We start from the raw sequence: 12,460 nt of genomic DNA, 5'->3' as shown, positions 1-12,460 counted from the left end.
GATTATGAGGATGAGTTACATGATCTTAAATTCCTTACTCAAAATGATGTAATAGAATTTAGAAAAAGAGGGTATATGAAAATTTTTGGAAAGGCCTACTGGTGTGTAGCTAATCCTGTGTCCCATCCCCTTCCTCATTCAGGAGAGAAGGCCTTCAGTGGGACCACTTAGAAAGCTATGAGTCCCCTACCATTTGGGTGGGGGTAGAAGGCACAGTGGATTGCTGTCTGATTCCCTCCTAGAAAAGATGAAAGATCAGAGACTGGCTGGCTAGCTGCTCTGATGGAGGTACGAGCTTGGCCTGTCCTCCTAGAATGTGGTGGGAAAAAGAATATGTGGACATTGACATGGACTCTGTATGTGAAAATCTGTACAGATCGCTTTAGACAATGTGTGAACGGGCTATGGAGCAGAGGATACTGGAGCAGAAGAAAGCTGGAGGTGGACAGAGTAAGAAACTAGACAGGGCAAAGACACAGCAGCCCTCATCAAGACAAGCGCCAGAGAGACAAGGCTGGCAAGGAGAACGGGGTCTCTGAGGGTGTGTGAAGGCAGCTCTCCAGAGAGTCAACTAGGGAACATGTGCCATGCTCTGAGAGCCCCAGGCCAGCTTACCACTGTACAGTCAACAAAGAATCGTCCTGCTCTCCAAAGCCAAGGACATCAGAAACATCAGTCAACGCATGAGGGAGGAGGAGAGCAGGAAAGACTGTGCCATCATCATGTCCCTTCCTACCTGGAAATGACTGGATGATAGAAGCTTTGGTTATGCTATAGAACTGCACATTCTGCAATCTAAATCAAGTCTGTATTTTGTTGCTTAAAGCCATCATAAAATGTGTATAAACTGTGATCTGAAGTCATGGGGCTTACCCATGTTTTTATCTGGGATATGGAAAAAAAACTCCTGTCCAGGGCAAATTGAAAGGAACAGTGGAAGACAAATAAGATTGCTTTACGACTACACTCAGGACCCCTTACATTCAAACTTCCATTCACACGTGTATGAAATACCAGTGCAAGAAAATACAAGAGGCTGTGTATAGTGGTTCCATCTCAAGTGGGAAACTAGAAATAAGTGTGAAAGGGAAGTTATATTTTTGTTATGCATCCTTTCGTACATTTTTAGTGTTCGTATGTCTTCATGCAAACGCGCAAGGAATATATACCAATTGGTATGGTTTGGCTGTGTCCCCACCCAAATCTCATCTTAAACTGTAGCTCCCTTAATTCCCACATGTCATGGGAGGGACCCAGTGGGAGGTAATTGAACCATGAGGCAGGTCTTTCCTATTCTGTTCTCATGATAATGTATAAGTCACACGAGATCTGATGGTTTTATAAAGGGGAGCTCTCCTGCACAAGCTCTCTTGTCTACCGCCATGTAAGACCTGACTTTGCTCCTCACTTGCCTTGTGCCATGACTGTGAGGCCTTCCTAGCCGTGTGGAACTGTGAGACCATTAAACCTCTTTCCTTTATAAACTACTCAGTCTTGGGTATTTCTTCATAGCAGTATGGAAATGGACTAATATGCCCACATTGTAAAATTACCTGTTAGAAGTGATATGGCTGAGTGGGTAAGAACTCCAATGCTTGGGCTTTAATCCTAGTCAGGCCATGACAGTCATGTATTTGTAAGCATGTTTACCTACCTCTCTTTGCTAGTTTCATTGACTGTAAAATGGGAATAATGATGGTGCCTCACTGGGGCACTGGGGAAGGTGAGATGATTTCTTTCTTGCAAAGCTCTTACAAAAGTGTCTGCCTCATATGTGCTCAGAAGTGTTGGCTGTGATTCTTACCTATTCCAATAATAGTAACATAATACGATTGTAAATGCTAGAGGAAGAAAATGCACCAGACAAAAAGTATGGAAAAATCTGAATACCATTAAAAGTGAGTCCATTTTCTTCTTGCAGAGAGCATAGGAAGGAGATTTAGAGAAGATGAAATAGCAATAAGATACTTAATGTTTAAAATTTACCATTTAGGAGACCAAATGATTAAAGCCAGAAAATAACAATCACTAAGTAAGTATTCTATACAAAAGAAGTAACACCAAGTGAATTAGATTGTTCAATTAAAACAAAAATAATAGGGTATTAAGTATTAGACATTACCCTGGGGAAAAATGCCAGGTATCTGAGGAGTGAACCATTCAAAATACAACCAGTCACTAATGGGGGGAAATCTCAAGAAGCCCTAAGAAAGCTGGGAATGGGGAAAGAGACATAAGTTCAACTACTAGAAAATTTGTTATGAACTTGTAATACCAGAATGGAAAGAGAAAACAAACACAGAAACACAACCTGGGGACACAGATCCTGCCCGCAGACATGCATGTGTCTAACGGCACACGATGAGGATAAATGGGAGGAGTTGTACAGAAAGAGAGCAACTGTGACTCAATAAAAGAATTGTCAATTTGAAAAGACTGGAGACGGCTGCCCCAGCAACAAATGAAGGGACTCCAGGAAAGCAGAGCCCTCCACACAGGCAAGTCCTCTGCACACACCATCCACAGAGCCACCTGGAGAAGCAAAAATTGAGAGACAACTGCATGGTTGGGCATTCAGCCCAAAGCTGGAGGGACTAAGTCTGTAGTTCTTTTGGAGGCCCAGGACCAAGGAAGCATGCCTTTTAAGCAACTCCATGCTCAGGCTCTTCACCTCAAATACAACTCTGCTTCAGGCAGGTGAGGGCAGGAGGCAGAAAGCCAGACATTCAGGTAAATTATGGAGATAGTGCAAAGGATTAGGCATCTCAATGAAAGAATAAATAAGGCCCCTAGAAGTGGAAGGACCAAATATCAAGGTTCTGGGAGTCAAAGGAAAGAAAGCATGGACTATGTGATTCATTAACAGAGAAAGCCATTCTTTTGAGGAAATTGGATATAAATGCTAGGACTGACTAGAACAGAGGTAACTGCTTGAATGCCAAGCAGTTCAAGAGAATAACAACAACCAAGTGGAATGGGCCAAGCCTGCTATGCAAGGCTGTGCAGGTTGCATTCTGCACAAAGGTCTCCTGCTGACAGGATTAAATGGGCCAGGAAAGGCTGCCTCTTTGCAGAGAGGCTGCCTTTCCATAATTTACACAAAGTCATCTTATATGTTAAAATTAGGAAGGCCGGGCGCGGTGGCTCAAGCCTGTAATCCCAGCACTTTGGGAGGCCGAGACAGGCGGATCACGAGGTCAGGAGATCGAGACCATCCTGGCTAACACGGTGAAACCCCGTCTCTACTAAAAAAAATACAAAAACTAGCCGGGCGAGGTGGCGGGCGCCTGTAGTCCCAGCTCCTCCGGAGGCTGAGGCAGGAGAATGGTGTAAACCCGGAAGGTGGAGCTTGCAGTGAGCTGAGATCCGGCCACTGCACTCCAGTCCGGGCGACAGAGCGAGACTCCGCCTCAAAAAAAAAAAATAAAAATAAAAATAAATAAAATTAGGAGAGGAAGTCTAGGTGAAGCATGGAGAGGGGGGGGGGGGGAACGAAGGAAGGAAGGAAGGAAGGGTGGTCAAAGAAATGCAAAACCTTAAATTATATTCTCAAACCTCAACATTCAATTGCGCCTTCATTTCTTAGGCCTCAGGAAGCCTTGTTATGGGGGTGAGGGGTGTGAAGGAGTAGAATAATCCAAGATGCCTAGTCCATGGGGCCCACAACCACAGCTCCATAGTAACTTTCTTTAAAATGTAGTATATTTAAATTTCCATCAAACTGTCATTTATTATGCAAGGCGAAGTATTTAGGAAGAAATAGACTGATGTGTGTAGTTTACTTTGAAATGTATTAAGAAAATAAAGTAGAATAAGGGATCGATAGAAGGATGTACAAATGAATAGGTAGGTGATAAAGCCAGTACAGTAAAATGTTCATGGGGTAAAATGAAAGTGCTGTGTATATGGCTGCACACAGTACAATTATTTCAGCTTTGTTGTATGTTTTAAACTTTTTATAGTAAAATCTTGGGAAAATATTGATTGAAAAAAGAGGAATGCAAGATCTAAGAAAACATAATGACATACCAGAATGGGAAATGACTGCGGACTCTCATAGAAATGTCACCAATTAGATGTAATAACAATCAGAATATGTTGGGTGCTTACTATTTGCCTCGTACTACGCTAGCGCTTGACAGATAATCCTATTAATTATAATTACGGTAATTAGAAATGATGTAAGTCTTATCAAAGAAAGTCTCTAAGATTAAATTTTAAAAAGCGGAACTGGGAACAGAACAAGTCTGGCTAAAGTTAAAGGAAAGGAAACAGAAAGCTCCAGCCATAAAACAAAAGACAGGCTTTCTGTCCACAAGCGTGGAAAGGGCTGCCCATCCAAACACATATGTCAGGCCTGGAAAATCAAGTCTAATATTGCCGTGCATGGGGTCTGGAAGGATGTGAAAGTTCCACCTCATTCTTCCCATCACTCAACTCTTCCTCTCCAGTGGAGCTGACCACAATGCCACTGTCATAATCATAATTCCACTGTAGGTGGCTCCACAGTTTCACAGACTTCCAAGTGTTCTTATATGTACTACGTCAGGCAGCATAATGTCCTGGAAGGGCCAAAGACTTGGATGCTACAGAACCTCAGCTAAATGCAGAATTTTACCACTGACTATCTAGATGACTGTGGGCAAACAGCTGACTCTCCCTGGACCTCAGTTGCTAAACTTATAAAATGAAAGTGTTATCCGCATTCTACAGATGATAAAACCGAGGTCTGGAGAAGTAAGGTGACTTGCACAAGGCCACACAATTGATAAGAGGAAGAACGGGAACTGTGTCTTTTGACATGAGGCTTATGCTCTCAGAACTGACATAAGGCTAGAATCGTGCCCATATACCCCTGCTGTAAAGAAAACTCAGCTCCGAATCTCCATTAATTATCATCTCAAAAGAATAAAGACGGCCGGGCGCGGTGGCTCAAGCCTGTAATCCCAGCACTTTGGGAGGCCGAGACGGGCGGATCACGAGGTCAGGAGATCGAGACCATCCTGGCTAACACGGTGAAACTCCGTCTCTACTAAAAAAAATACAAAAAAACTAGCCGAGCGATGTGGCGGGCGCCTGTAGTCCCAGTTACTCGGGAGGCTGAGGCAGGAGAATGGCGTAAAACCCGGGAGGCGGAGCTTGCAGTGAGCCGAGATCGCGCCACTGTACTCCAGCCCGGGCGACAGGGCGAGACTCCGTCTCAAAAAAAAAAAAAAAAAAAGACAAAACACATGTAATAGTGACAATTTAAATATCTCTCAAGACAAATCATCTTTCAGTGTGTCCAAAAGAAAAGGAGGTTGATAATCAACTAAAGTAAAACTCTTTCCAAGTTATCCAAATTGACTTACTGTTTTCAGTTGTACATTTCCAAACATTTCTCACAGATATATACATAGTTTACAAATGCTAATAAATCACTATTTCCCACATTATCACCCAGATCTAAGTACATTCTAGGGATTAGAAATTTGCCTCAATAATTAATAATAAAAATATTTAAAATACTCGAAGTATCTGTTAAATTAAAAAGTGGATCTTTTCAATAGTGAAATTTTCTTTCTTTCCTTCTTTTTTTTTTTTTGAGACAGAGTCTTGCTCTGTCACCCAGTCTGGAGAGCAGTGGCGTGATTTTGGCTCACTGCAACCTCTGCCTCCAGGGTTCAAGCGATTCTCCTGCCTCAGCCTCCTGAGTCACTGGGATTGCAGGCATGCACCACCACGCCCAGCTAATTTTTTGTATTTTTAGTAAAGACAGGGTTTCACTATGTTGGCCAAACTGTTCTTGTACTCCTAATCTCAAGGGATCCACTCACTTTGGCCTCCCAAAGTGCTGGGATTATAGGCATGAGCCCACCGTGCCCAACCAAAACTTTCTTAAACATGTTTCAACTAAAATTGTAAAAAAAAAAAAAACAAAAAACAGAGAAGTTCACAGAACTTTGACTAAGCCCCTGTTGTCAGTAACTAGTCAAGTATCTTCTTGGAACAAATGACTGTAAATGAACAAATTGAAAAAGACATTAACAATCACAGACAACACTGAAGTGCAGAGGAATATATTTAAGCACCAAGATCTGAAGTACAAAGCCTCCACTGGGGAAGAGGGCCTTTTATTTCAAGGGCACTTTCAGAAACCAGAAGACTAAAGCAAGAAAAAAATAACCTTCTCGTGTTTTTAATAAGACAGGCTATCTATTAAAAAGTAGCTGCACCCACATACAATTATTCCATAATAGTTAAAGGCATGCTGGCATAGAGATATAAAAATTTGGGCACATCTGTTTCATTCTTTAAAGTCTGATATAAAAGTAAAATTATTTAAGAGCTCAGATTTTACTTTCTAACATTTTGAGATTTAGCTGAAAATTACATTTAAATATCATCGAAAAGCAAGTTAACGAAGGACAATTTCCTACTCACAAACGCAAGATCTAAATCAAGCATAGTTAGGTAGAAATTAAGGGTTCTGACCATACATAGACATCAAATCTTAAGTAGAGTTTTACAAAAATGAGCCCATATGCATAGAAAAAAACATCTGCAGGAACACAACATTAAATTCTAATGTGGTTGTTTCTGAGGAGTGGGATTATACGTGGAATATATATTGCTTTCATTATCAGGAAATATTCAAAAAGCATAGTGAGGTAGACTATTTAATGCTAGTTGGAAAAGAAAGAGACACACAAGTTAATTATATAGGAGATCAGTGTTACCAAATGCAGAGCACTCTGCTATGCACAAGGAAAAACCAAGATGAATAAACAACATAAAAACCCATGCCCTCAAAAAAGCTCATGATCTAGACATAGAAGTGAAATACATGTTCCTACAACTAAGTACCAGACAGAATTCGAAAAGTACTATTAATGCTGATAGTCCAACTACAGACTGCTGTAAAACTAATAGTAAGTACAGAATGGTATAAGGGTAAGGAAGAAGAGAAATTAATTCTAGCTAAATGGAATCAGAAAACATAAGGATGGAGAGATTTTAGAAGCTGGGGAAGGAAAAAAAGGGCATCTCTTACTAAGCACTCTGTGTGTGACAGGTACTAAGAGTACTTCCATCTATTAATTCACTCAGTTCTCATATTCACCCTATAAGGGAGGTACTATAATTATCCCTGCTTTACAAACAAGGAAGGTGAAGCTTGCTCAAGCTCATACTAGGTCTAGTAAGCAGGAGAACTAGGATTTCACCCTGGTGAGGGCTGCATTCCTCATGACTTTGCTATGCTGTCCCTCTAGGAAAAGGGGAAACACTGGGACCCACAGGCTAAAGAAAAATGGGTTAAGAAAAATGGTGCACAAAATCAGAAAGAATAAAGAAACTTGCATTATTGAAGGGTTTCCAAGTAGTTTCCGTATTTAATGCTTTTTATATACAATTTTGGTGAATTTTTCTGTGAAGTGGTGATTATGATGATTACATGATTTTAATGATATGAACGCTAAGTTTTAGAAAAGTTCAGTATCAGATCAAACAGCTAATAACTAGCAGAACAGAATTGTAAACCCAGGTCTGAGTCCAATCTCAGTTCAAGTCAGACCTGTGGCTTTATATGTACTATCTTATTTAATCCCTAAAACAATCTATAAATCTGGTACTCTTACCTTTTCTCATTTTACAGATAAGAAAATGAAAAATGAGATGGTAAATAACCTCCGCAAGGTCACAGAACTGGTAACCAGTAGACCCAAAATTTAACCCCGGCACCATGGCTTCACACCCAGAGTTCTGACCCTTTGGATACACTGCCGGAAAAAGAGTAAAGAGGAACCCAATCACAAATGTCAAACTCGGAATCCATCAGTCATGCAAACTCATTGACAATTTTTGCTGTAAAAAACCCATGATCAAATAACGTGTTAGGAATAAAGTCCTCCAACAGACATACCAAAATTAGATTTTTGGCACGTAAAGTTTAATAAGACATGGAACACCTTACCTGTACAGCTTTTCAAAGAAGGTAAACCATTGTTTTAATTATGTATAATCTACCTAAGAAGGTCATCTATGTAGCTTTTCAGCAAGCACTCACTTACCATAACCCCACTAAAATGTCAAGCCCCAACTAAATGTTGTAATACTTTGTCTAGCATAAAGTACATTGGATTTATCCATTATTATATCTTCCTACAGATTCCTATACACAGTGGTGTAGAAATTACAATGTGAGTAATTGATCATTGAACCTGCCTTCCCAAAGCAAAACAAGAAAGAAGGTGAGAGGGGAAAAAAGGGGCCAACAACTGAAATGAGTTTGCTTTTCACATTTCGTTTTGCCTCTTGGCTACAATCTACAGTATTTCACACCAAACATCCCAAGCTACCCAGCTCTGAGGCCTAGAGTTACCCACCTACAAAACAAGCTGCACGCTCCCTGCCACAAGGAGAGTGACTCATCCTAACATCCGGCATCAATTCTTAATGAGTCTCCGAGCCCCCGCAGTCCTGTCATACTTCTTTTCTTTTCCAGTGAATCCTCACAGCCCCCTTTCCCTGCACGTTCTCTGTCCCAAATTTCTGAAGCCCTTCCCCTTCCATCTCTTAAGAATCTCTACGAACCTGAAACTCCGTGAGGCTGATGGCACGTCTGTGGTTCCTTTCTCCTCCTTCCCTCCATCCCCACAGCTCCCCGGGACCTGACCCTCCCCACTCACCAGGTGCAGGGCCAGGGGCAGCAGCAGCAGGAATAGCCACAGGTAGAGGTGGCAGCTGTTGGTGAACTTGCTCTGCTCCGGGTCGTGGTACCAGCCCCCGGTGAGCGCGGCCCACACGCCCTGCCGGAGCAGCTGCAGCACCTGGGACACCATGCCGGCTGCGTCCCGGGGCTGGTGCGCGCCCCGGCCGGCTCCCCGGGCTCCCTCAGGGCTAACACCTGGGCCCGCGGGCCGCGCCGCCGCCGTCGCCGCCGCCGTCGCCGCCTCCTTCCACCCCACGGCTGAAGCTGGAGCTGCTCTTCCGCCCGGACCCGCGAACCGCGGCGCCGGAGCCGGCTGCTGCCGCCGGGCAGGTGAGCGCCATGTCCGAGGGAGGAAGGATTTTCCCAGCGTGCTCAGAGGCGGCTGCTCAGAGGATGCTTCCGAGGCTCCTCCCAGCGCCCGCCCAGTCCCTCCTTAGCCTTCGCTGGGGGCCAGAAGGATTTCCGAGTCCCTCCAGCCTTTTCTTTCTCTCTTTCTTTTTTTCTCTCTCTCTTTCTCTCTCTCTTTTTCCTTCCTCCCCTCCCTCCCTCCTTCCCTCCTTCCATCCCTCCCTCCCTCTCTTTTTTCTCTCTCCTTCCTTTCGTCCTTCCTTCCTTCCTTTCTCTCTCGCTCTTTTTTTCCTTTTTTTTTTTTTTTGCCTCTCCCCCCTTCCCTTCCCCTTCTCTCCGATCCTCCTATTAGGGGACATGCAAAGGTGTTCTCATGCAGAAGGCACAGACCAGGACACGTTCCTTGTCCTTGTCCTTTTTTGCACCCAAATGTTTACCTCATACAAGGTCCTGTCACTCAGCACTCAAAGTAATTTCTTCTCCTGAGCACTTCCTGCACGCCTTCGTTCTCCTTAATTAAGGGCTGACCCCAGACGTTCTATTAATCTAAGCTCTGCCTGGTCCTCTGGCACTGATCTTCTGTCCTCCCTGACTTCCTCCTCCACTCCCTGTTGTCCAACTTGGTGGAGAAAGAAGATAACCACCTTCCTGATAAAATTTCAGGAGCTTCAGTTAGGCTCTTTAGTTTTTTATCTCTTTCCTAGAACATAATCCCAGGTATTTAACTGGCTATTTAGAACATTAATCTAGATCTCTCTATGCTGTTTAGATAGGAAGACTCACTGGACAAAAAATTAATCATCTTTAAGCTATTATATATTTTATCGTTTACAGTGGATACAGTTCAGATTCTCTTTTGAGAGTGGGTTTTGGAAAGGGAAGAGATAAAAGGGAGCTTGTCTTCGTTTGGGATGAGGAGCGGAAGCCCTGTGTGTGTGAGCTCGGGCCTTAGGGAGAGACAAAGATTAGAGGGCTCCATGATTCCCAACATGCCTTCCCTGCATCATCCTTACCTGGTCTGTCCCAACACATCACACTCCTCTGACTCGTGTGCCTGCCTGTGTCCTGGCCATGTTCTGGTCTGCAGCAGCACTTGCTTGTGGACGCCCTAGTCAGGCCCAGTAAAGGCACACCAGCCTTCCCAGGCTGAAACAAGGTAAGGACAGGCCCATCATGAGGAAAGGGCCCAGGACATGAAAGGCCACTGAGTTACAGCAAAAGTCTCACTATGGTGTGTCTGCCGTCAGCCATAACCACTCTTCCTTCTACTTTACATTCATCAGTAGGAATGAATCATCAAAATGGAATATGGCTTCTTTCTGTACTGGAAGAGTAATTTTCTTAAAGACACAGCTTGTAAACAAATGGGCTTTTTTGTATATCTGCTCAAAATATTTGTAAACTACCAGGTGCTGTATAAATGTTTAATGGATTAATCAACCAATAAACTCCACACTAGAGGAGCGCTGTCATGTGCATGGATACAGGAGGAAAGGTCATGCAACAATCTGTTTCTACATGGAGGTTGTGCCCTTGTTCACTCATCCTGATTCATCAAATATTTACTGAACACCTTCTGGGTGCCAAGCATTTTGCAGAAGACTAAGAAAGTAAATGTAAGTCAAATATAGTCCCTACCATGAAGGAGTTAACAAACTACAAGAGGAGGCAGGAAAATAAAAGACTTCCAATAAAATATGCTGCCTGTTATCATATTGTAGAAATGGACACATTTCCAGATATATGGAAGCACTGGAGCACTGTGCAGTGCAGAAGACATGTACAAGTCTGTGAAGGAGGGGTGGTGTCAATGAGCACCAGGGAACTGGGTCTTAAAGCTAAATACTAGCTCTCTCCACAGGGAGTGGAGGAGGAAAAGTCAGGGAGGACAGAAGATCAGTGCCAGAGGACCAGGTAGAGCTTAGATTAATAGAATGTCTGGGGTCAGCACTTAAGAAGAATGAAGGCATGCAGGAAGTGCTCAGGAGAAGAAATTAGTAAGTGTAAATAGTTCCCCAGGAACATGTATGTGTGGAAAGAGGAGCATGGCAATTTGGGGAAAATGTCAGGATAGTCTAACATGTCTGGAAGGTAGGGCTGGGAATGGGAGAAATGGAACAGTAGGAAACGTAATGAGATAAGCAGAGGTCAGTCTCCTGAGCCATACAAAGTTCTTCAGATCTTATCCTAGGCAATGGACAAGAACTGGAAGGCTAAAGCATGCATGTGACATGATCAATAGTAAAGGGGCAAATGCTGAACACCTGAACCAGCAGGAAGGGACAAAATGTTGAGGGATCATATATGATCTTAAGGCTTAGAGGTCAATTCAATGTGGAGATAAAGGGATAAGGAATGTTATGATTTTCCATTTTGGGTTGAGATGACTATACTGTAAAATTAATCCATTTATAAGATATAGGAAGGTTAGCAGCAAAAGATGACTGCACTGAATTTGAGTTGCTTAGGGACTTTGCAAGCCATTGGGGAGAGAATGTTTCTGAAGCTTAGGAGAGGTTTTTGAAATAGGGATTTATACTTGAGAGAGATCAGCAGATAATCCCATAAAAGGGGATGATAATGTCCCAGAAAAGAATGTAGCCAAGAGGGCTGTGAATTACAAGGATTAAACACACAGGCAGGACAAAAAGAGGGAGGAAAGGAGGAGAATAAGGTGAATCTGATATTATCTAATAAATGGGGAAAGAACAATTCAAGAAGGAAGTGATTAATAGTGTCAAGTGCCATAGAAGAGGCCAAGTACAAAGGTTGTTATTAGGACACAGCCATTAGGAGTGACCTAATGTGACATAGCCTCAGCCATTCTGAAGATTGAAGATGATAAAGTGGGCAGGTGCCTAATTGTGTGGTATTACCAAAGATTGAATACATAGTGAATGCAAAAGTAGAGGGAGGCAAAATCAGCTACTCCTTAGAGGAGCCCGGCCATGGAGGTGAGTGTGATCTAATTGCAGGTGCAATGGTCAAAAAAGTATTTGTTTTGACTGATTGGCTTTTAATATTGAAAACTAAGTATGCTGGCCAGTCGTGGTGGCTCATGCCTGTAATCCCAGCACTTTGGGAGGCCAAGGTGGGTGGATCACCTGAGGTCAGGAGTTCGAGACCAGCCTGGCCAACATGATGAAACACCATCTCTACTAAAAATACGAAAATGAGCTGGGCGTAGTGGTGGGTGCCTGTAGTCCCAGCTACTAGGGAGGCTGAGAATCGCTTGAACCCGGGATGTGGAGGTTGCAGTGAGCCAGGATCATGCCACTGCACTCCAGCCTGGGTGACAGAGCGAGACTCCACCTCGAAGAAAAAAAAAAGAAATAACAAACAAAACTAAGTATGCTTCTTCTTGACTCCTCTGCTGTCCTGGCATCATTATAGCTTTCACTATAATGCATATGTTGGAGA

The 12,460-nt window shown here is 43.1% G+C and overlaps 1 protein-coding gene across 3 annotated transcripts in view; it reads right to left on the bottom strand.

Annotated features, from left to right (window-relative positions):
• Positions 1–9,076, bottom strand: part of PCNX2 (pecanex 2) — a 314,758-nt gene extending 305,682 nt beyond the window's left edge. For 2 of the 3 annotated variants that reach the window (XM_033199654.1, XM_033199655.1), the window contains exon 1: positions 8,670–9,076. In XM_033199654.1, the coding sequence (XP_033055545.1) occupies positions 8,670–8,822 (153 nt within the window). In that variant the 5' untranslated portion in view covers positions 8,823–9,076. Of the gene's footprint in view, positions 1–7,345; positions 7,846–8,669 lie in introns of those variants that run through there. The other variant, XM_033199656.1, reaches the window with a different exon arrangement.
• Between the last annotated feature and the right edge of the window lie 3,384 nt (positions 9,077–12,460).

The sequence above is a fragment of the Trachypithecus francoisi genome, unplaced genomic scaffold (genome assembly GCF_009764315.1).
Source record: "Trachypithecus francoisi isolate TF-2019V2 unplaced genomic scaffold, Tfra_2.0 Lachesis_group5, whole genome shotgun sequence".
NCBI lineage: Eukaryota > Metazoa > Chordata > Mammalia > Primates > Cercopithecidae > Trachypithecus > Trachypithecus francoisi.
Note: the sequence above shows the minus strand (reverse complement) of the source record. Positions and strands in the feature narration are given on the sequence as shown.